This window comes from Entelurus aequoreus, linkage group LG07 (genome assembly GCF_033978785.1).
Source record: "Entelurus aequoreus isolate RoL-2023_Sb linkage group LG07, RoL_Eaeq_v1.1, whole genome shotgun sequence".
Classification (NCBI taxonomy): Eukaryota; Metazoa; Chordata; class Actinopteri; order Syngnathiformes; family Syngnathidae; genus Entelurus; species Entelurus aequoreus.
The window spans coordinates 8,288,290-8,313,289 of record NC_084737.1 but is presented as its reverse complement, the minus strand read 5'-3'; the positions used below and the strand labels follow the sequence as shown (position 1 = coordinate 8,313,289).

Sequence of the window (25,000 nt, the reverse complement as noted above, 5' to 3'; positions counted from 1 at the left end):
CGACGAAGAGACAGCAGAGCAAACAGAAGCTGATGTTGCGTTTAATGACTCGATGGTACGATAAAAGCCCACACTCACACTGCAAACTGACTGGACGTGACGTTATCTCTCCATGCTTCTATCATTTATGATAATGACATTTTAATTAAGTTCTTCCATCAGAACATTTTTTTTATGCAGATTATTCTGAGCAGAGTCACTGGGAGAACCGGGCTGGACAAACTGATAGGCTGTCAATCAAAAGGAGTTAACTTTTCACCACCAAACACACCTACGAACAATTTCCGCTTAACAAAGCTTTGTATTTTTTGGAAGACAGTTCAGAATCTGTAACAAAACAACTTTCTTTGAAACATGGATGGTTTTTGAGAGTACAGTAGTTGTTCAATAGCATTAAAGGCAGGAGTCTTGTCATTTACAGTAGTTGACATTTTTTGTCTCCAATCAGTTTTTGTTCACATGAGACAATTTGATCAATTTACCAGTTTTAGTGAACATCAAAGATATCGAAGCACCTTTGACAAATTTTACATTTTAGACTAGATTAGAATAGAAAGTACTTTATTAAAATAGATTAGAATAGAAAGTACTTTATTAAATTCAGCACCACAGTTCGCTCACAATAGACAACAAAAAGTCTATTATACAGCCTTATTCACATGTGAATAATATAAATACAGTCTATTATACAGCCTTATTCACATGTGAATAATATAAATACAGTCTATTATACAGCATTATTCACATGTGAATAATATAAATACAGTCTATTATACAGCCTTATTCACATGTGAATAATATAAATACAGTCTATTATACAGCCTTATTCACATGTGAATAATATAAAATACAGTCTATTATACAGCATTATTCACATGTGAATAATATATATACAGTCTATTATACAGCATTATTCACATGTGAATAATATATATACAGTCTATTATACAGCATTATTCACATGTGAATAATATAAATACAGTCTATTATACAGCATTATTCACATGTGAATAACATAAATACAGTCTATTATACAGCATTATTCACATGAGAATAATATAAATACAGTCTATTATACAGCATTATTCACATGTGAATAACATAAATACAGTCTATTATACAGCATTATTCACATGTGAATAACATAAATAGTCTATTATACAGCATTATTCACATGGGAATAACATAAATACAGTCTATTATACAGCATTATTCACATGTGAATAATATAAATACAGTCTATTATACAGCATTATTCACATGTGAATAATATATATACAGTCTATTATACAGCATTATTCACATGTGAATAATATATGTACAGTCTATTGTACAGCATTATTCACATGTGAATAATATACATACAGTCTATTATACAGCATTATTCACATGTGAATAATATAAATACAGGCTTTTATACAGCATTATTCACATGTGAATAACATAAATGCAGTCTATTATACAGCATTATTCACATGTGAATAATATATATACAGTCTATTATACAGCATTATTCACATGTGAATAATATATGTACAGTCTATTGTACAGCATTATTCACATGTGAATAATATATGTACAGTCTATTATACAGCATTATTCACATGTGAATAATATAAATACAGTCTATTATACAGCATTATTCACATGTGAATAATATATATACAGTCTATTATACAGCATTATTCACATGTGAATAATATAAATACAGTCTATTATACAGCATTATTCACATGTGAATAACAAATACAGTCTATTATACAGCATTATTCACATGAGAATAATATAAATACAGTCTATTATACAGCATTATTCACATGTGAATAATATAAATACAGTCTATTATACAGCATTATTCACATGTGAATAATATAAATACAGTCTATTATACAGCATTATTCACATGTGAATAACATAAATACAGACAACTTAACATACATATTTTAGTAAATATTACTTACAATTTAGCACCTTCAACAAACTTAAGGTACGTGTTTTAGTAAATATCAAATACAATTTAGCGCCTTTGACTAAATGTACGTTTTAGTATTAAAGGCCTACTGAAATGATTGTTTTTATTCAAACGGGGATAGCAGATCCATTCTATGTGTCATACTTGATCATTTCGCCATATTGCCATATTTTTGCTGAAGGGATTTAGTGGAGAACATCGACGATAAAGTTGCAACTTTTGGTCGCTGGTAAAAAAAAGCCTTGCCTGTACCGGAAGTAGCGTGACGTCACCGGAGGAAGTACTCCTCACATTTCCCCATTGTTTTCAATGCAGCGACAGCGATTCGGACCAAGAAAGCGACGATTACCCCATTAATTTGAGCGAGGATGAAAGATTCGTGGATGAGGAACGTGAGAGTGAAGGACTAGAGTGCAGTGCAGGACGTATCTTTTTTCGCTCTGACCGTAACTTAGGTACAAGCTGGCTCATTGGATTCCACACTCTCTCCTTTTTCTATTGTGGATCACGGATTTGTATTTTAAACCACCTGGGATACTATATCCTCTTGAAAATGAGAGTCGAGAACGCGAAATGGACATTCACAGTGACTTTTATCTCCACGACAATACATCGGCGAAGCTCTTTAGCTACGGAGCTAACGTGATAGCATCGTGCTTAACTGCATATAGAAACAGACGAAATAAACCCCTGACTGGAAGGATAGACAGAAGATCAACAATACTATTAAACCGTGGACATGTAACTACACGGTTAATGCTTTCCAGCCTGGCGAAGCTTAACAATGCTGTTGCTAACGACGCCATTGAAGCTAACTTAGCAACCGGACCTCACAGAGCTATGCTAAAAACATTAGCTATCCACCTACGCCAGCCAGCCCTCATCTGCTCATCAACACCCGTGCTCACCTGCGTTCCAGCGATCGACGGCGCGACGAAGGACTTCACCCGATCACAGATGCGGTCGGCGGCCCGGAGACGGAGGAAGTTAAGGTGAGTTCGGCGGCTCGCGCGTACGTGTTTTAGTAAACACTGAGTCCAATTTAGTGTCTTCAACACATTTAACAAATGTTTTTTTAGTAAATATCGACATTTTTAGTAAATATCGAATAAAAAATGTGCGTCTTCCATAAACTTAACGTATGTGTATTAGTAAATATGGAATACAATTTAGTGCCTTTGACTAAATGTACGTGTTTTAGTAAATGTTAAATATGATATTGCACCTTTGACAACTTAACATACGTATTTTAGTCAATATTGAATACAATTTAGCGTCTTCAACAAACTTAAAAGTATGTTTTTTAGTAAATACTGAATAAGTTATGTGTTAATACTTTTAAGAAAGAATGAATCATAAAAATGTTCCTCTGTCTACACCTTTAATTACCCTTGACCGAGTCCTGGTGGAACGAGGCAACATTAATTCCGACTCGCAGTCCGTCCGGCAAAGCCAATCCGCTGACAAGGCGCAATTGAGATTTATGGCCAAAGTGCGAGGTTAACCCGCTGCCGCCGTCAAGCGCATATGCAAAGCGCCAGCTGCGTGATTAATGTCAAACGCCGCTTATTGGGCTTCACGCGTCCTTGTGGGACGTCGTCATGACGGCGGGGGTTAAGAGGAGACATAATATGAATCATATTGAACGCAGATAACGACAAGCTGCCATGACTCGTCAAGCAGATAACCCGTGATATAGCGTGTCGCTCGCGTCTGTAATAATAGCACGGAACTAACAGGCGTGTCTTTGAACGCAACGCCTGAATGTCTCATTCCTGAAAACGTCGTAGCGCATCCTTGTCGTTAGCGCCAGCATGAGCGCACCTTCAGCCCACTAAAAAATGGGTTTGGCATGTTTAAAAACGCCACAGCACGATAACAAATGTGCAGCAAATGAGTGTCTCCATGGTGAAAACTGCGTAGTACACGCAATAACCTCATTTAACCCTGTATTTATGTTATTCACATGTGAATAATGCTGTGTAATAGACTGTATTTATATTATTCACATGTGAATAATGCTGTATAATAGACTGTATTTATGTTATTCACATGTGAATAATGCTGTATAATACACTGTATTTATATTATTCACATGTGAATAATGCTGTGTAATAGACTGTATTTATGTTATTCACATGTGAATAATGCTGTATAATAGACTGTATTTATGTTATTCACATGTGAACAATGCTGTATAATAGACTGTATTTGTTATTCACATGTGAATAATGCTGTATAATAGACTGTATTTATGTTATTCACATGTATAACCTCATTTAACCCTGTATTTATGTTATTCACATGTGAATAATGCTGTATAATAGACTGTATTTATGTTATTCACATGTGAATAATGCTGTATAATAGACTGTATTTATGTTATTCACATGTGAATAATGCTGTATAATAGACTGTATTTATATTATTCACATGTGAATAATGCTATATAATAGACTCTATTTATATTATTCACATGTGAATAATGCTGTGTAATAGACTGTATTTATATTATTCACATGTAAATAATGCTGTATAATAGACTGTATTTATATTATTCACATGTGAATAATGCTGTGTAATAGACTGTATTTATATTATTCACATGTGAATAATGCTGTATAATAGACTGTATTTATATTATTCACATGTGAATAATGCTGTATAATAGACTGTATTTATATTATTCACATGTGAATAATGCTGTATAATAGACTGTATTTATGTTATTCACATGTGAACAATGCTGTATAATAGACTGTATTTATATTATTCACATGTGAATAATGCTGTGTAATAGACTGTATTTATGTTATTCACACGTGAATAATGCTGTATAATAGACGTATTTATATCATTCACATGTGAATAATGCTGTATAATAGACTGTATTTATGTTATTCACATGTGAATAATGCTGTATAATAGACTGTATTTATATTATTCACATGTGAATAATTCTGTATAATAGACTGTATTTATGTTATTCACATGTGAATAATGCTGTATAAAAGACTGTATTTATATTATTCACATGTGAATAATGCTGTATAATAGACTGTATTTATGTTATTCACATGTGAATAATGCTGTATAATAGACTGTTATTCACATGTGAATAATGCTGTATAATAGACTGTATTTATATTATTCACATGTGAATAATGCTGTATAATAGACTGTATTTATATTATTCACATGTGAATAATGCTGTATAATAGACTGTATTTATGTTATTCACATGTGAATAATGCTGTATAATAGACCGTATTTATATTATTCACATGTGAATAATGCTGTATAATAGACTGTCTTTATATTATTCACATGTGAATAATGCTGTATAACAGACTGTATTTATGTTATTCACATGTGAATAATGCTGTATAATAGACTGTATTTATGTTATTCACATGTGAATAATGCTGTATAATAGACTGTATTTATATTATTCACATGTAAATAATGCTGTATAATAGACTGTATTTATGTTATTCACATGTGAATAATGCTGTATAATAGACCATATTTATATTATTCACATGTGAATAATGCTGTATAATAGACTGTATTTATGTTATTCACATGTGAATAATGCTGTATAATAGACTATGTTATTCACATGTGAATAATGCTGTATAATAGACCGTATTTATATTATTCACATGTGAATAATGCTGTATGATAGACTGTATTTATGTTATTCACACGTGAATAATGCTGTATAATAGACCATATTTATATTATTCACATGTGAATAATGCTGTATAATAGACCGTATTTATATTATTCACATGTGAATAATGCTGTATAATAGACTGTATTTATATTATTCACATGTGAATAATGCTGTATAATAGACTGTATTTATGTTATTCACATGTGAATAATGCTGTATAATAGACTGTATTTATGTTATTCACATGTGAATAATGCTGTATAATAGACTGTATTTATATTATTCACATGTGAATAATGCTGTATAATAGACTGTATTTATGTTATTCACATGTGAATAATGCTGTATAATAGACTGTATTTATGTTATTCACACGTGAATAATGCTGTATAATAGACCATATTTATATTATTCACATGTGAATAATGCTGTATAATAGACCGTATTTATATCATTCACATGTGAATAATGCTGTATAATAGACTGTATTTATGTTATTCACATGTGAATAATGCTGTATAATAGACTGTATTTATATTATTCACATGTGAATAATGCTGTATAATAGACTGTATTTATGTTATTCACATGTGAATAATGCTGTATAATAGACTGTATTTATGTTATTCACACGTGAATAATGCTGTATAATAGACCATATTTATATTATTCACATGTGAATAATGCTGTATAATAGACCGTATTTATATCATTCACATGTGAATAATGCTGTATAATAGACTGTATTTATATTATTCACATGTGAATAATGCTGCCAATGAAGAATATTTGGATGGTCATCCCTTCCTCACACCATCTTCCCTATAGTTGGTCCTATAAACATGTTGTGACACACACCATCTTCCCTATAGTTGGTCCTATAAAGGAGTTAGCCCCTCAGCCGTGGCCTCCCTAACAGCGGCTATTAAAAGTGCCGACGCTAGTTGCTCCTGCGCCGCCGCGGGGGCGCATCGGAGCTCAGCTGCGGCAACAACAAAACGGCAGCGTGTCGCCTGACCCTGATGGAAAGTACGATACAAGCATGTTTGTCGCGCTCTCTCTCCTTTTGGAAATAGAAATCACACCCAAGAAAACAGATTTTGTGGTAATCGCCACATTTTTACCCCGACCCTGGGCGCAGTGCGTGATATCACCAGAAGGCGTTAGTGCGATAACATGCTTTTATCACACGGGTGAGGAATGACCTTATTTGTGGGGTGGGGGGGCACGCTTGGAGGTCTGCTGAGCAAACACAACAACTAAACACTATTATCCCTGCACAGGCTCGTACTAAGGACCACGCTTAACTGCCTTGCAAGTGGAAGAAGAAGTGAGCCATTGCCTGATAAAACAACATAAATGACAGTGCTCACCTTTTAGAATTTAAGGAGAGGATGTCTTGCTTGGAAAAATGTTGAGACGTCGTTGCGACACTGTCTTGTAAGTGTAAAAAGAAGTTACACTTTTCAAGTGAAAGGTTAATTTTGTGCTGACTGTTAACTAACCAACCATGAAAGATAACTAACCAACCATGAAAGTTAACTAACCAACCATGAAAGCAGACTTTTGCGTCATACTTAATTATCTCATGCCAATGTGTTTTAAAAATTAGATTTAAAAAATATATATAATAATTTAAGTGTAAAAATAGATGCAATTTTTAAATGATAAACCTACAAAAACTTTTTAAATCTAAAATTTATTTGAAAAATGTAAGCCACTTCTTTTTGAAAATTCAATATGCCAAAAAAAAAAAAGACGTATACATTTTAAATCAAATATGACTGTCAGTTGAAGAAATATAGTTAATAAATATATTTATTGGCATTTTCTCTTTGAAAAAAATAATAATAATAAAAAACATTTGTATAAAAAAAATTATTAAAATATTCTATTAAATGTTATATATTATTGTACTAGCCAAAAATCATAAAAATCTAATAAACACGTTTTAAGAATAGACGCAATTTTAAAATTATAAACCTACAAAAAAATTTACTAAAATATCTCAAATGTATTTGAAAATAGTGGAAGGTATTCCAGCAGCAACTTCTTTTTAAAAATTAAATATGCAAAAAAAATGTTTTAATTACATATACATTTTAAATCACATATGACTGCTAGTTGAAGAAATATAGTTAATAAATATAATATTTATTGCATTTTCTACTTTAAATTGCAAAATACTAAAATACATTGGTATATAAAAAATATCTGTATATATTTTAATAAATGTTATGTATTATTGTACAAGCCAAAAATCATAAAAAATCTAATATACACGTTTTAAGAATAGACGCAATTTTAAAATTATAAACCTACAAAAAAATTTTTTTAATTATCTAACATTTCTTTTTGAAAATTAAATGTGCAAAAAAATAATAATTACATATACATTTTAAATCAAATATGACTGCCAGCTGAAGAAATATAGTTAATAAACATGTTTATTGCATTTTCTCTATTAAAATGCAAAATACTAAAATACATTGGTATATAAAAAATATCTGTATATATTTTAATAAATGTTATGTATTATCGTACAAGCCAAAAATCATAACAAATCTAATATACACGTTTTAAGAATAGACGCAATTTTTAAATTATAAACCTACAAAAAAAAATTTTTAATTATCTAACATTTCTTTTTGAAAATTAACTGTGCAAAAAATCAAATATGACTGCCAGCTGAAGAAATATAGTTAATAAACATATTTATTGCATTTTCTCTATTAAAATGCAAAATACTAAAATACATTGGTATATAAAAAATATCTGTATATATTTTAATAAATGTTATGTATTATTGTACGAGCCAAAAATCATAACAAATCTAATATACACGTTTTAAGAATAGACGCAATTTTAAAATTATAAACCTACAAAAAAATGTTTTTAATTATCTAACATTTCTTTTTGAAAATTAAATGTGCAAAAAAATAATAATTACATATACATTTTAAATCAAATATGACTGCCAGCTGAAGAAATATAGTTAATAAACATATTTATTGCATTTTCTCTATTAAAATGCAAAATACTAGAATACATTGGTATATAAAAAATATCTGTATATATTTTAATAAATGTTATGTATTATTGTATGAGCCAAAAATCATAAAAAATCTAATATACACGTTTTAAGAATAGACGAAATTTTAAAATTATAAACCTACAAAAAAATGTTTTTAATTATCTAACATTTCTTTTTGAAAATTAAATGTGCAAAAAAATAATAATTACATATACATTTTAAATCAAATATGACCGCCAGCTGAAGAAATATAGTTAATAAACATATTTATTGCATTTTCTCTATTAAAATGCAAAATACTAAAATACATTGGTATATAAAAAATATCTGTATATATTTTAATAAATGTTATGTATTATTGTACAAGCCAAAAATCATACAAAATCTAATATACACGTTTTAAGAATAGACGCAATTTTAAAATTATAAACCTACAAAAAAATGTTTTTTTGAATCTAAATGTATTTGAAAAAAGCAAGCAACTTATTTTTGAAAATTCTATGTGCAAAAAAAAAAAATTACATTTTAAATCAAATATGGTAAGTTGAGAAAATATAGTTAATAAATATATGTATTTCATTTTCTCCTTGAAAATCCAATAGACAAAAATACATTTGTATAAAAAAAAAATTATTTTATTAAGTGTTATGTAATATTGTACTAGCCAAAAATCATAGAAGTCTAATATACACGTGTTTTATGAATAGACGCAATTTAAATTTATAAACCTACAAAAAAAAATATATCAAGTATTTGAAAAAATTAACTACTTTTGGAAAATGCAATATGCAAAATAAATAAAATTATATATACATTTTAAATCAAATATGGTTGAAGAAATATAGTTAATAATTATAAAAAATACATTTGTATAAAAAAGGTATTTTATTAAATGTTATGTATTATTCTACTAGCCAAAAACCATAAAAGTTTAATATACACACGTTTTTTTACTGCTCCATTCAGCTTTACAGATGCCATGCTGTATAAATACTGGCCTTAATCACAACGGTACACATCTTTTTACTTCAACTAACACCACCTGGGTATTGTGGGAGTAAACCACCATTATATAAGTCAAATATAATATTGAGTACTACAAGCTTGTAGGGGAGCTGCATCACTTTATTAATAGTGAGAGACAACATACATGGAAGTGGGAAGTGACGCACCTTGAAGTGTTTCCACTGTACACTAGGGGGCGTCCTCAACATTCATAACACGTCAAAATATTTCTCAGGTGAGCGAGTCGCTCTCGTCCTCCAAGCAAGTGACAGGAATAGCAGATAAAGGACATTCTAGAAAGCTCCTGTGGAGTGCAAACAACAGCGTGGACATCAAAGTGCGTTCAGTAAGTCTTTTACAAGAGCAACGTGAGGACAGGGCTCCCCCTGGTGGCCATCACGTGAACCACACCACATCTAGAATACTTGTTTACCATAGAAGGATTGTTTATGGACACGTAACTATTGTCTACATAACAAACAAAAAAAGATACATACAAGGTGAATAACTGGATCTGCGTTAAAAACAACAGAGTTCTGTCTGCTTTGAAACGTAAAAACATGTTGAGAAAAGTCGTAAAGTGACTAGAAATGCACACTTTGATCTTAGCTCGCTCCATTTTGGTCTAGAAGGGTTCTTGCTTTGATACTCCGACACACGCCTTTGACGTCAAAATTGAACTGCTAGTCTCTTAAAGAAGAAGTTTTACACGACGGACCACATAAAAATGTAAATGTTTCACGCAGAGGCTAAACTGTAATGTGCATGCCAGGCCAGCAGGTGGCGATGTTGGTTTTGAAGGGCCAATGTCTTGTGTTGTCCTTCAATTAAAATGGTGTCAGATTTTTATTTTTTTTTAAAGTACACTTGACAATATGTTTACAAAAGTGTTGTTTCCAGGCTCCGAGAAATATGTAAACAGACGCACGTTGTAGTTGATCAAAGTGGTGCACATCGGAGAACAATTCATGCTAACATCACTTTTTGAACATCTGAAAACTTTCATTGCTGTGAAGTTTTTGCATGTAAAAAAAAGTATCCGTTTTTTATTTTCCTGTCCTTATTAAATATTCGTGTTTCCAGGCGCCGAAAAATTTTCAAAATAACACTCTTAAGTACAATTTCCGCTAACAGCACGTTACGAAAATTGTTTTATTGTGTCAGGTGTAACGTTACTCACGTATACGCCTTCACCGGACTCTTAACGTTTAATGTACGACCACTTTCAGCAATAACACGAAGCGATAACTTAGCCACGTTGAAAATATCCACTTTTTGTTTTCCGTTGTTCGTAGACAAATGACCGAAACGGCAACAATTTGTTCCCTTTTGAATTTGGGAGTTCGGAAAGAAGATTCCATGCCAACAGCACGTTACGAAAATTGTTTTATTGTGTCAGGTGTAACGTTACTCACGTATACGCCTTTACCGAACTCTAACGTTTAATGTACGACCACTTTCAGCAATAACACAGAGCGATAATTTAGCCACGTTGAAAATAGCCACTTTTTGTTTTCCGTCGTTCGTAAACAAATGACCGAAACAGCAACAATTTTGAATTTGGGAATTCAGAAAAAAGATTCCATGCTAGCAGCACGTTACAAAAGTAGCTGTTGTAGTTGTAACCCACACTCAACGTTGACACATTTCCGATCATTTTAGCGTAGAAACGGAAATGATAACGATGTTATTTTCAGAACAACTCAGTTTTCGTTTTGCAAACAAATGAGTAGTACAGCACTGATTTAATTTCATTTGGTTTTTCGGAAAACTATAAACAACCTCCCGAAAAAAAAGTGCAGGAGAGTTGAATTCATGCTAGCATGTTACAAAAAAAAGTATTGTGGTTTACGGACAAATCCTGCTTTTTATTGCAATGTTCTTTACAAAACCATGAACTTTTAAGACCTGTTTTCCGATGTGTGCATTTTCGGGCTCCAAAAATGATGTAACAACGGTGCAAAACGACATTGTTTGTATCGGTTTTTCGAAAACAGTCCCCGAAGACGTGCAGGAGAGTTGGCTTCATGCTAGCATGTTACGAAAGAAGTTATAGCTGTGACGTACTTGCGTATGCCAGAATTGTTCGGTAACAAAGTCCTGTGTGTGTTTTCAGGCTCGGGAAATTCTGTAAGAACGGTGCAAAAACAACACCGTTCGTATCTTTTTTTTGAGAACAGTGATGCATAACCGACACTAAAGAAGAAGTGCGGGAGCGTCGAATTCATGCTAGCATGTTACGAAATAATTTGTATTGTTACATCTGTGACGTACTCATGTATGCTAACATTGAACGGTAACGGACAAGTCCTGCTTTTTCAAGTATGATGTCCTTTTCAAAAACATCCACTTTTGAGTGCCGTTTTTCCGATGTGTGTGTTTGCAGGCTTGTAACAACGTTTGTATTTGTTTTTCAAAACTGTGTTACATAAATTACCCGAAAGAAGAAGTGGGGAAGGATACTTTCCCGATAAAATTCAAAGTCGTAGCTTGTTTGCATGTGTCGACACAAAATTTATAACAAGGTAATTTTTTTGACGATGTGTTTTTTAGGCTCGAAAATGACGTAACACGGCGTTGCGTCGACGAACCTAAAGGATTGCAAGAGAGCAGAAGCTAGCAGTACTTTCCGGAAAAAAATTGTTTCCGTTAAGTCGTGATGTACGTGCAAATTCCTTCATTGAAAAAATGTAAGTCCCTGTATTCTAGTTTCGGAGTTGAGGTTAAAAAAAATGATAACGGACAAAAACTTTCACTTTTGAGTGCCGTTTTTCCGATGTGTGTGTTTCCAGGCTCCGGAAATGCCGTAACAACGTTTGTATTTGTTTTTCAAAACTGTGATACATAAATTACCCGAAAGAAGAAGAGCGAAACGGATGCTTTTCCGATAAAATCCGAAGTCGTAGCTTATTTGCATGTGTCGACACTGAACGTTTATACGGAAATTTATAACAAGGTCATTTTCACGATGTGTTTTTAGGCTCGAAAATGACGTAACACGGTGTTGCGTCGACGAACCTAAAGGAGTGCAAGAGAGCAGAAGCTAGTGGTACTTTCCGGAAAAAATTGTTTCCGTTAAGTCGTGACGTACGTGCAAATTCTTTCATTGAAAATGTAAGTCCCTGTCTTCTAGTTTCGGAATTGAGGTAAAAAAAAATGATAACGGACAAAAACTTCCACTTTTGAGTGCCGTTTGTCCGATGTGTGTGTTTCCAGGCTCCGGAAATGCCGCAACAACGTTTGTATTTGTTTTTCAAAACTGTGTTACATAAATTACACAAAAGAAGAAGAGCGGAACGGATGCTTTCCTGATAAAATCCGAAGTCGTAGCTTGTTTGCATGTGTCGACACAAAATCTATAACAAGGTCATTTTCACGATGTGTTTTTAGGCTCGAAAATGACGTAACACGGTGTTGCGTCGACAAACCTAAAGGAGTGCAAGAGAGCAGAAGCTAGCGGTACTTTCCAGGAAAAAAAAATGTCCGTTAAGTCGTGACGTACGTGCAAATTCCTTCATTGAATTTTTAAGTCCTGGTCTTCTAGCTTCGGTAAAAAAAAATGATAACGGACAAAAACTTCCACTTTTGAGTGCCGTTTGTCCGATGTGTGTGTTTCCAGGCTCCGGAAATGCCGTAGCAACGTTTGTATTTGTTTTTCAAAACTGTGTTACATAAATTACACAAAAGAAGAAGAGCGGAACGGATGCTTTCCCGATAAAATCCGAAGTCGTAGCTTATTTGCATGTGTCGACACGAAATCTATAACAAGGTCATTTTCACGATGTGTTTTTAGGCTCGAAAATGACGTAACACGGTGTTGCGTCGACAAACCTAAAGGGGTGCAAGAGAGCAGAAGCTAGCGGTACTCTCCAGGAAAAAAAAATGTCCGTTAAGTCGTGACGTACGTGCAAATTCCTTCATTGAAAATTTAAGTCCCTGGTCTTCTAGTTTCGGTAAAAAAAAATGATAACTGACAAAAACTTCCACTTTTGAGTGCCGTTTGTCCGATGTGTGTGTTTCCAGGCTCCGGAAATGCCGTAGCAACGTTTGTATTTGTTTTTCAAAACTGTGTTACATAAATTACACAAAAGAAGAAGAGCGGAACGGATGCTTTCCTGATAAAATCCGAAGTCGTAACTTGTTTGCATGTGTCGACACGAAATCTATAACAAGGTAATTTTCACGATGTGTTTTTAGGCTCGAAAATGACGTAACACGGTGTTGCGTCGACAAACCTAACAGAAGCTAGCGGTACTCTCCAGGAAAAAAAAATGTCCGTTAAGTCGTGACGTACGTGCAAATTCCTTCATTGAAAAAATTTAAGTCCCTGTCTTCTAGTTTCGGAGTTGAGGTAAAAAAAAATGATAACGGACAAAAACTTCCACTTTTGAGTGCCGTTTTTCCGATTTGTGTGTTTCCAGGGTCCGGAAATGCCGTAACAACGTTTGTATTTGTTTTTCAAAACTGTGATACATAAATTACCCGAAAGAAGAAGAGCTGAACGGATGCTTTTCCTAATAAAATCCGAAGTCGTAGCTTATTTGCATGTGTCGACACTGAACGTTTATACGGAAATGTATAACAAGGTCATTTTCACGATGTGTTTTTATGCTCGAAAATTACGTAACACGGTGTTGCGTCGACGAACCTAAAGGAGTGCAAGAGAGCAGAAGCTAGCGGTACTTTCTAGTTTCTAGTTTCGGAATTGAGGAATTTGAGTGCCGTTTTTCCGATTTGTGTGTTTCCAGGCTCCGGAAATGCCGTAACAACGTTTGTATTTGTTTTTCAAAACTGTGTTACATAAATTACACAAAAGAAGAAGAGCGGAACAGATGCTTTCCCGATAAAATCCAAAGTCGTTACTTGTTTGCATGTGTCGACACAAAATTTACAACAAGGTCATTTTCACGATGTGTTTTTAGGCTCGAAAATGACGTAACACGGTGTTGCGTCGACAAACCTAAAGGAGTGCAAGAGAGCAGAAGCTAGCGGTACTTTCCAGGAAAAAAAATGTCCGTTAAGTCGTGACTGTGCGTGCAAATTCCTTCATTGAATTTTTAAGTCCTGGTCTTCTAGTTTCGGTAAAAAAAAAGAAGATAAAGGACAAAAACGCTTTTGACGTATAAAACGGTCACTGCTTTTTTTCCCCCCACAAAGACATCCCGATAAATTGGTGCATCACAACAGAAGACCTGGCAGTTGTCCACAATTGCCTTTCACACAGAACCCAACTTAAGCATTTAGCATGGGATAATTACGAGACGTCCGCGCAACTTTTCCTAAAATAGAAAAGATGCGGGATGACTTCGTGGTTTTTTTTTGTGTCGGCGCTCTTAACGAAGAACGCGACGAGGGGGGGAAATAAGTAAATAAGTCCGGCCTCCTTCAGGTTGTGTGGAAGTACGAGTGAAGCGAGAGCGCCTCCTGGTGGTCAAAGTCGGACGAGTACCTTGTGCGGACGAGTCCTCCCTCGGGTCCTAAAAGGCCCAGCCGGGGGAACGTTGGAAGTCTTCGGGGGCGTGGCTAGAAGTCGCTGAGGATGCTGATGTCGGCGAACTCCTGGCGGTAGCGGTGCGAGTACAAGACCAGGAGGAAGGACCACTTGAGGGTCATGAAGCTCCACACGCACGACAGGTACAGACTCCTGGGGTCGCTCACGGCTGCGACACACAATGACAATGACTCATCTTTCCATTACGGCGTCGAATACAACTCCAGGCGGCGCTTACATTGCTTCTGCTGGATGGCCAGCGTCAGAAAGGTGATGAAGGCGGCGACGGCGAGCACGCAGAAGAGCACGCCCACGCCGATGAAGAGCTTGAGACCTTTGAGCCACGTGCGCCAGTAGTCCTGAAGGTACATGACGTGGGTGACCAGCGCCCACAGCGCCAACACGCCTGGCAAACACAACCATGACACCTTTCATTAAACACAACAACTAAACACTATTATCCCTGCACGGGCTCTTTTAAGGACCACGCTTAACTGCCTTGCAAGTGGAAGAAGAAGTGAGGTAGTGTCTGATAAAACAACATAAATGACAGTGCTCACCTTTTAGAATTTAAGGAGAGGAAATCTTGCTTGGAAAAAGTTGAGATGTTGTGACACTCTTGTAAGTGTAAAAAGAAGTTACACTTTTCAAATGAAAGGTTAATTTTGTGCTGACCGTTAACTAACCAACCATGAAAGTTAACTAACCAACCATGAAAGTTAACTAACCAACCATGAAAGCAGACTTTTGCGCCGTACTTAATTATCTTGTGCCACTGTTTTAAAAATTAGATTAAAAGAAAATATATATATACAGCAGGGGTCACCAACCTTTTTGAAAGCAAGAGCTACTTCTTGGGTAGTGATTAATGCGAAGGGCTACCAGTTTGATGCACACTTAAACAAATTGCCAGAAATAGCCAATTTGCTCAATTTACCTTTAACTCTATGTTATTATTAATAATTAATGATATTTACACTTAATTGAACGGTTTAAAAGAGGAGAAAACACGAAAAAAAATGACAATTAAATTTTGAAACATAGTTTATCTTCAATTTCAACTCTTTAAAATTAAAAATTCAACCAAAAAAAAAGAAGAGAAAAACTAGCTATTTCAAATGTTTTTGAAAAAAATTAAATTTATGGAACATCATTAGTAATTTTTCCTGATTAAGATTAATTTTAGAATTTTGATGACATGTTTTAAATAGGTTAAAATCCAATCTGCACTTTGTTAGAATATATAACAAATTGGACAAAGCTATATTTCTAACAAAGACAAATCATTATTTATTCTAGATTTTCCAAAACAAAATTTTTAAAAGAAATTCAAAAGACTTTGAAATAAGATTTAAATTTGATTCTACAGATTTTCTAGATTTGCCAGAATATTTTTTTTGAATTTTAATCATAATAAGTTTGAAGAAATATTTCACAAATATTCTTCGTCGAAAAAACAGAAGCTAAAATAAAGAATTAAATTAAAATTTATTCATTATTCTTTACAATAAAAAAAAAAATTTTACTTGAACATTGATTTAAATTGTCAGGAAAGAAGAGGAAGGAATTTAAAAGGTAAAAATCCTAAAATCATTTTTAAGGTTGTATTTTTTCTCTAAAATTGTCTTTCTGAAAGTTATAAGAAGCCAAGTAAAAAAATGTATGAAATTATTTAAACAAGTGAAGACCAAGTCTTTAAAATATTTTCTTGGATTTTCAAATTCTATTTGAGTTTTGTCTCTCTTAGAATTAAAATGTCGGGCAAAGCGAGACCAGCTTGCTAGTAAATAAATACAATTTAAAAAATAGAGGCAGCTCACTGGTAAGTGCTGCTATTTGAGCTATTTTTAGAACAGGCCAGCGGGCTACTCATCTGGTCCTTACGGGCTACCTGGTGCCCGCGGGCACCACGTTGGTGACCCCTGATATACAGTATATATATATTATACATATATAAACAATTTAAGTGTTAAAATAGATGCAATTCTTAAATTATAAACCTTTTAAAAATAAAAAAAATTTGAAAAAAGTAAGCGACTTCTTTTTGAAAATTCAATATGCCAAAAAAAAAAAAAATGACGTATACATTTTAAATCAAATATGACTGTCAGTTAAAGGAATATAGTGAATAAATGTCATATTTATTCACTATATTTCTTCAACTGACAGTCATATTTGATTTAAAATGCATATGACATTTTTTGTAATAAAAAAAATACCTTTGTAAAAAAAATGTATTAAAATATTCTATTAAATGTTATGTATTATTGTACTGGCCAAAAATCATAAAAATCTAATATACACGTTTTAAGAATGGACGCAATTTTACAATTATAAACCTACAACAACAAAAATTAAAATTATCTAAAATTTATTTGAAAAAGGTGTAAGGTATTCCAGCAGCAACTTCTTTTTAAAAATTAAATATGCAAAAAAAAAGTTTTAATTACATATACATTTTAAATCAAATATGACTGCCAGCTGAAGAAATGTAGTTAATAAACATATTTATTGTATTTTCTCTTTTAAAATGCAAAATAGTAAGATACATTGGTATTTAAAAAATATCTATATATATATATATATATATATATATATATATATATATATATATATATATATATATATAGATAGATAGATAGATAGATAGATAGATAGATAGATAGATAGATAGATAGATAGATAGATAGATAGATAGATAGATATAAATGTTATGTATTATTGCACTAGCCAAAAATCAAAAAAAATATAATACACACGTTTTAAGAATAGACGCAATTTTACAATTATAAACCTACAACAACAAAAATTAAAATTATCTAAAATTTATTTGAAAAAAGTGTAAGGTATTCCAGCAGCAACTTCTTTTTAAAAATTATATATGCAAAAAAAGAAATGTTTTAATTACATATACATTTTAAATCAAATATGACTGCCAGCTGAAGAAATGTAGTTAATAAACATATTTATTGCATTTTCTCTTTTAAAATGCAAAATAGTAAAATACATTGGTATTTAAAATATATATATATATATATATATATATATATATATATATATATATATATATATATATATATATATATATATATATATATATATATATATATATAAATGTTATGTATTATTGCACTAGCCAAAAATCAAAAAAATCTAATGTACAGCCAAAAATAAAAAAAAATCTAATGTACACGTTTTAAGAATAGACGCAATTTTACAATTATAAACCTACAACAAAAAAATTTAAAATTATCTAAAACTTATTTGAAAAAAGTGTAAGGTATTCCAGCAGCAACTTCTTTTAAAAATTATGTATGCAAAAAAAAAAAGTTTTAATTACATATACATTTTAAATTAAATATGACTGCCAGATGAAGAAATATAGTTAATAAACATATTTATTGCATTTTGTCTTTTAAAATGTAAAATACATTGGTATTTAAAAAATATTTATTTATATATATATATATATATATATATATATATATATATATATATATATATATATATATATATTAATATATATATTAATAAATGTTATGTATTATTGTACTAGCCAAAAATCAAAAAAATCTAATATACACGTTTTAAGAATAGATGCCATTTTAAAATGATAAGCTTACAACAACAACAAAAATTTAAACTTAAATTTTTTGGGAAAAAAGCAAGCAACTTCTTTTTGAAAATTCAATGTGCAAAAAAACAAATATTACATTTAAATCAAATATAGAAATATATATACATATATATAATATATATATATATATATATATATACATATACACATATACAAATGTGTATATATATATATATATATATATATATATATATATATATATATATATATATATATATATATATATATATATAATATATATATATATATATATATATATATATATATATATATAGTCTTCTATTTTAGTTACTTTATTGAGTTTACAACCCCCTGCCACTGTGTTGTACTGTTTTTGTACTTGTTTTGTTTATTATTATTTCTTGATTGTATGTAAATGTTGAATATTATAAATAAATGTTTTGAAAATAAATAAGAAAATGTAGAAAACGTGCTAGTTTTGCCCCTGTATTAAAAGGTTGAAACACACAAAACAAGTAATGAGTAAGACATGTGTGCGTACCTGAGAGGCCTCCCATGGTGGCCGTCCATGGCTGCCGATAAACTATGTTCCACACCAGGAAGGCAGAGAGCCCGACCAAGCTGCCGAAGCTCGCATACGCGATGCTAACGTATATCCTCTTGCCGGCCATGTCGAGCAAAGTCCAAAGTAGGACGATTCGACCGCTTATGAGAGATTTCAATGGAGTGTTGTTGTTGTTTAACAAAACACTCTCAGTAATGAAACCTGCTTGGAGAGAACAATCGAGATATTTGTCGTCGTCAACGAGGTCAAAATGAGAAAATAAATAAAACTAATCACCGAACAGTCGCCTTCGTACAAAAATGATCATTTATATCAAGTAGAAGGAAGAAAAAATGCGAGTCAGCGACAACAACACAGACGACGCCACTGTATTTCCGGTTAGCGCCACAAAGACGACACACTCACACCAAGAGAGATATATCCCGGCAGCATGTTCGGCTGCAAACGTACGTCGACTTTAGTTTATATATACTGCATATATATTTGCATTTTATTCGTCTTTTTACCTTCCCATTGCTGTCCTAACATACTTATAATATTTCCTGGTGTCGTCAGGCGTGTAAATATATACAGTAGCAGTATTTCCGATAGACTGTAACTATCCTATCCTTGAAGCATCTTTGGAAGCATCCGCTACGATAAATACCAACATCGTGGTATTTGTACAATCATGTATATGTGTGGAAAAACTTCACTATTTTCCTAATTATATCATTAATTTAATCTTCAGGCGTTCGTGACGATGTATGTTAGGGGTGCACAAAATTCCCGATTCACATCCAAATCACAGTTCTTGTTCATCTCGATTCATAATTTTCAAAATAAAATAAAAATAGTCTAATATTATTGTTGTTATTTTTTAATTAAAATCATTAAATACTTGATAGGCTTTATCCACGCGACCACGGCCTTTATTAGACAACTGTTAAACATGGAGACAGCATGGCTGGTTTATTAAAAGCTACAGTGGGACATATTTGAATACTATTTATTAGGGCAGTATTCATTATCTGTTCCAGGGTCAAACTGTTGCCATTATAGCACCTTTACAAAGTGGGCCTGTAAAAAAGACGGCTAACCAGGCTAACTTCTGACACCTCAACCAGGCTAACTTCTGACACCACAACCAGGCTAACAATGACACTACAACTAGGCTAACAATGACACCACAACCAGGCTAACAATAACACTACAACCAGGCTAACTTCTGACACCACAACCAGGCTAACTTCTGACACCACAACCAGGCTAACTTCTGACGCCACAACCAGGCTAACTTCTGACACTACAACCAGGCCAACTTCTGACACCACAACCAGGCTAACTTCTGACACCACAACCAGGCTAACTTCTGACACCACAACCAGGCTAACTTTTGACACCACAACCAGGCCAACTTCTGACACCACAACCAGGCTAACTTCTGACGCCACAACCAGGCTAACTTCTGACACCACAACCAGGCTAACAATGACACCACAACTAAGCTAACAATGACACCACAACCAGGCTAACTTCTGACACCACAACCAGAATAACTTCTGACACCACAACCAGGCTAACTTCTGACACCACAACCAGGCTAACTTCTGACACCACAACCAGGCTAACTTTTGACACCACAACCAGGCTAACTTCTGACGCCACAACCAGGCTAACTTCTGACACCACAACCAGGCTAACAATGACACTACAACTAGGCTAACAATGACACCACAACCAGGCTAACAATGACACTACAACCAGGCTAACTTCTGACACCACAACCAGGCTAACTTTTGACACCACAACCAGGCTAACTTCTGACACCACAACCAGGCTATCAATGACACCACCACCAGGCTAACTTCTGACACCACAACCAGGCTAACAATGACACTACAACCAGGCTAACTTCTGACACGACAACCAGGCTAACTTTTGACACCACAACCAGGCTAACTTTTGACACCACAACCAGGCTAACTTCTGACACCACAACCAGGCTAACAATGACACTACAACCAGGCTAACTTCTGACACCACAACCAGGCTAACTTCTGACACTACAACTAGGCTAACTTCTGACACCACAACCAGTCTATCAATGACACTACAACCAGGCTAACTTCTGACACCACAACCAGGCTAACAATGACACCACAACCAGGCTAACAATGACACTACAACCAGGCTAACTTCTGACACCACAACCAGGCTAACAATGACACTACAACCAAGCTAACTTCTGATGCCACAACCAGGCTGACTTCTGACACCACAACCAGGCTAACTTCTGACACCACAACCGGGCTAACAATGACACTACAACCAGGCTAACTTCTGACACCACAACCAGGCTAACTTTTGACACCACAACCAGGCTAACTTCTGACACCACAACCAGGCTAACAATGACACTACAACCAAGCTAACTTCTGACACCACAACCAGGCTAACAATGACACCACAACCAGGCTAACAATGACACTACAACCAAGCTAACTTCTGATGCCACAACCAGGCTAACTTCTGACACCACAACCAGGCTAACTTCTGACACCACAACCAGGCTAGCAATGACACTACAACCAAGCTAACTTCTGACACCACAACCAGGCTAACAATGACACCACAACCAGGCTAACAATGACACTACAACCAAGCTAACTTCTGATGCCACAATCAGGCTAGCTGCAAAGAAAAATTGTAAATTGAAAAACGGGACCACTCATGATTTTACGGTACATTTCTGGCGGGTTCCATTAATATCTGACAATCTGAGTACTGTAAATTTGCTGTAAATTTTCATCTTGCGGACAACGCAAGTTAATCAGGTCAATGACCATGAATCATGCTTGGAAGCCTTTTACTTGTATGACCCAATCCAAACAACCTTCCCTAGTCATGGCGCAACAAAAAATGCAACAACACAAAAAGCCAACACACATGGTGGTCACACATAACACCACCTGCTCACTGACATCTGTAAATATTATAAAAAAAACGGAGGAAGGAGGGAACCAGGTGGAACTAAAGAGAACTAATTACATGAGATTTAGGTGTGTTGATGGGAAATGGAACAGAAAGTAAAGGTGCTTCAAAACACAGAGTCCAAACAGGAAGAACTGACAAAACAAGAGCGCCAGGACAGGAAGTGATTGACTACAGGCAGGCCAGTCCAGTACCTACACTCTTTTACTATAGAGCCACGCTGTTGTAACACGTGGCTCGGCATTGTCTTGCTGAAATAAGCAGGGGCGTCCATGATAACGTTGCCTGGATTTCTCCAAAAACCTGTATGTACCTTTCAGCATTAATGGTGCCTTCACAGATGTGTAAGTTACCCATGTCTTGGGCACTGATACACCCCCATACCATCACACATGCTGCCTTTTACACTTTGCGCCTAGAACAATCCGGACGGTTCTTTTCCTCTTTGTTCCGGAGGACACCACGTCCACAGTTTCCAAAAACAATTTGAAATGTGGACTCGTCAGACCACAGAACACTTTTCCATTTTGCATCAGTCCATCTTAGAGGAGTTCGGGCCCAGCGAAGCTGCCGGCGTTTCCGGGTGTTGTTGATAAATGGCTTTGGCTTTGCATAGTAGAGTTTTAACTTGCACTTACAGATGTAGCGAGCAACTGTAGTTACTGACAGTGGTTTTCTGAAGTGTTCCTGAGCCCATGTGGTGATATCCTTTACCCACTGATATGGCTTTTTGATGCAGTACCGCCTGAGGGATCCAAGGTGCGTAATATCATGGCTTACGTGCAGCGATTTCTCCAGATTCTCCGAACCTTTTGATGATATTACGGAGCGTAGATGGTGAAATCCCTAAATTCCTTGCAATAGCTGCTTGAGAAATGTTGTTCTTCAACAATTTGCTCAGGCATTTGTTGACAAAGTGGTGACCCTCGCCCCCGTCCTTGTTTGTGAACGACGGAGCATTTCACGGAAGCTGCTTTTTATACCCAATCATGGCACCCACCCGTTCCCAATTAGCCCGCTCACCTGTGGGATGTTCCAGATAAGTCTTTGACGAGCATTCCTCAACGTTCTCAGTCTTTTTTGCCACTCGTGCCAGCTTCTTTGGAAACATGTCACAGACATCTAGGTCCAAATGAGCTAATATTTGCAACAAAAAAAAAACAAGGTTTCTCAGTGTGAACATGAAATATCTCGTCTTTGCAGTCTATTCAATTGAATATATGTTGAAAAGGATTTGTTGTATTCTCTTTTTATTTACCATTTACACAACGTGACAACTTCACTGCTTTTGGCCTTTTTGTAATGTTTTTAGTTACTTTACATGCTTTTTATCCTCCCAGCTCCGCCGCTCCCAGTCTGTGGAACGCTCTCCCTGACCACCTGAGGGCACCACAGACTGTGGATGCTTTTAAAAAAGGCTTAAAAGCCCTTCTTTTTAAAAAAAAAAAAAAAAAAAAGCATTTTTTTTTTAGATATGTGCATACTAGCTATAACTATTTGGCTGTTCTAGCTTTTATTTTTATTTATTTCTTTATTATCTTTTTTTGTGTGTTTTTTGTTTTTTGTTACTACACTGTAGCACTTTGAGATTGTTTACTCAATATAGAGTGCTTTATACAACTAAAATCTATTATTATTATTATTAGAGATGTCCGATAATATCGGCCGGCCGATATTATCGGCCGATAAATGCTTTAAAATGTAATATCGGAAATTATCGGTATCGTTTTTTTTATTATCGGTATCGGTTTTTTTTTTTGTTTTGTTTTTTATTTTTTTTATTAAATCAACATAAAAAACACAAGATACACTTACAATTAGTGCACCAACCCAAAAAACCTCCCTCCCCCCATTTACACTCATTCACACAAAAGGATTGTTTCTTTCTGTTATTAATATTCTGGTAGGTTCCTACATTATATATCAATATATATCAATACAGTCTGCAAGGGATACAGTCCGTAAGCACACATGATCGTGCGTGCTGCTGCTCCACTAATAGTACTAACCTTTAACAGTTAATTTGACTCATTTTCATTAATTACTAGTTTCTATGTAACTGATTTTATATTGTTTTACTTTCTTTTTTATTCAAGAAAATGTTTTTAATTGATTTATCTTATTTTATTTTATTAATTTAAAAAAAGAAAGGACCTTATCTTCACCATACCTGGTTGTCCAAAATAGGCATAATAATGTGTTAATTCCACAACTGTATATATCAGTATCGGTATCGGTTGATATCGGTATCGGTAATTAAAGAGTTGGACAATATCGGAATATCGGCAAAAAGCCATTATCGGACATCCCTAATTATTATTATTATCCCAATGCAAGCCCCCAAATCAAACAGTTTGGACACAAGTTGAATGTCCTTAGAAATACTCAATTGGAGTAAATCCCTACACTTTGTCCCTCGGTTTTAGCACGCCCCCTTTTTTATGGTTGGGATTCGGTTTGTGATGAAAATTCTGGCCATTCCGTGGAAAGGAACGGAGTACCCAAACCTGTGTACTCTTTTCAAATTGAGTCGGACTGCAATAAGGACAAAAACACCCCGGGGCCAAAGAAAGTAGCGAGTGCCAGCACTTTGACGAAGAAGGTGACAAGCACTGCTGGACGGAAGACGGAACTCAAAGTATGAAGGTGGCGTCCGAGTGTCTGCCCCCCCCCCCCCCCCCCC

The 25,000-nt window shown here is 34.2% G+C and overlaps 1 protein-coding gene across 3 annotated transcripts in view; it reads right to left on the bottom strand.

The window, feature by feature from the left end:
- The window catches only part of slc48a1a (solute carrier family 48 member 1a), a 45,418-nt gene extending 25,657 nt beyond the window's left edge, over positions 1-19,761 (bottom strand). The window contains exons 1-4 of one of the 3 annotated variants that reach the window (XR_009826710.1): positions 19,621-19,752; positions 19,321-19,545; positions 15,420-15,587; positions 15,140-15,350 (exon numbers count right to left, since the gene is read on the bottom strand). Coding sequence is in view for 2 of the 3 variants with exons in the window: in XM_062052539.1 (XP_061908523.1) it covers positions 15,214-15,350; positions 15,420-15,587; positions 19,321-19,545; positions 19,621-19,651 (561 nt within the window). In the remaining variant the exon portion in view is untranslated. Of the gene's footprint in view, positions 1-9,789; positions 15,351-15,419; positions 15,588-19,320 lie in introns of those variants that run through there. The other 2 variants (XM_062052539.1, XM_062052540.1) reach the window with 2 other exon arrangements.
- Positions 19,762-25,000: the final 5,239 nt, after the last annotated feature.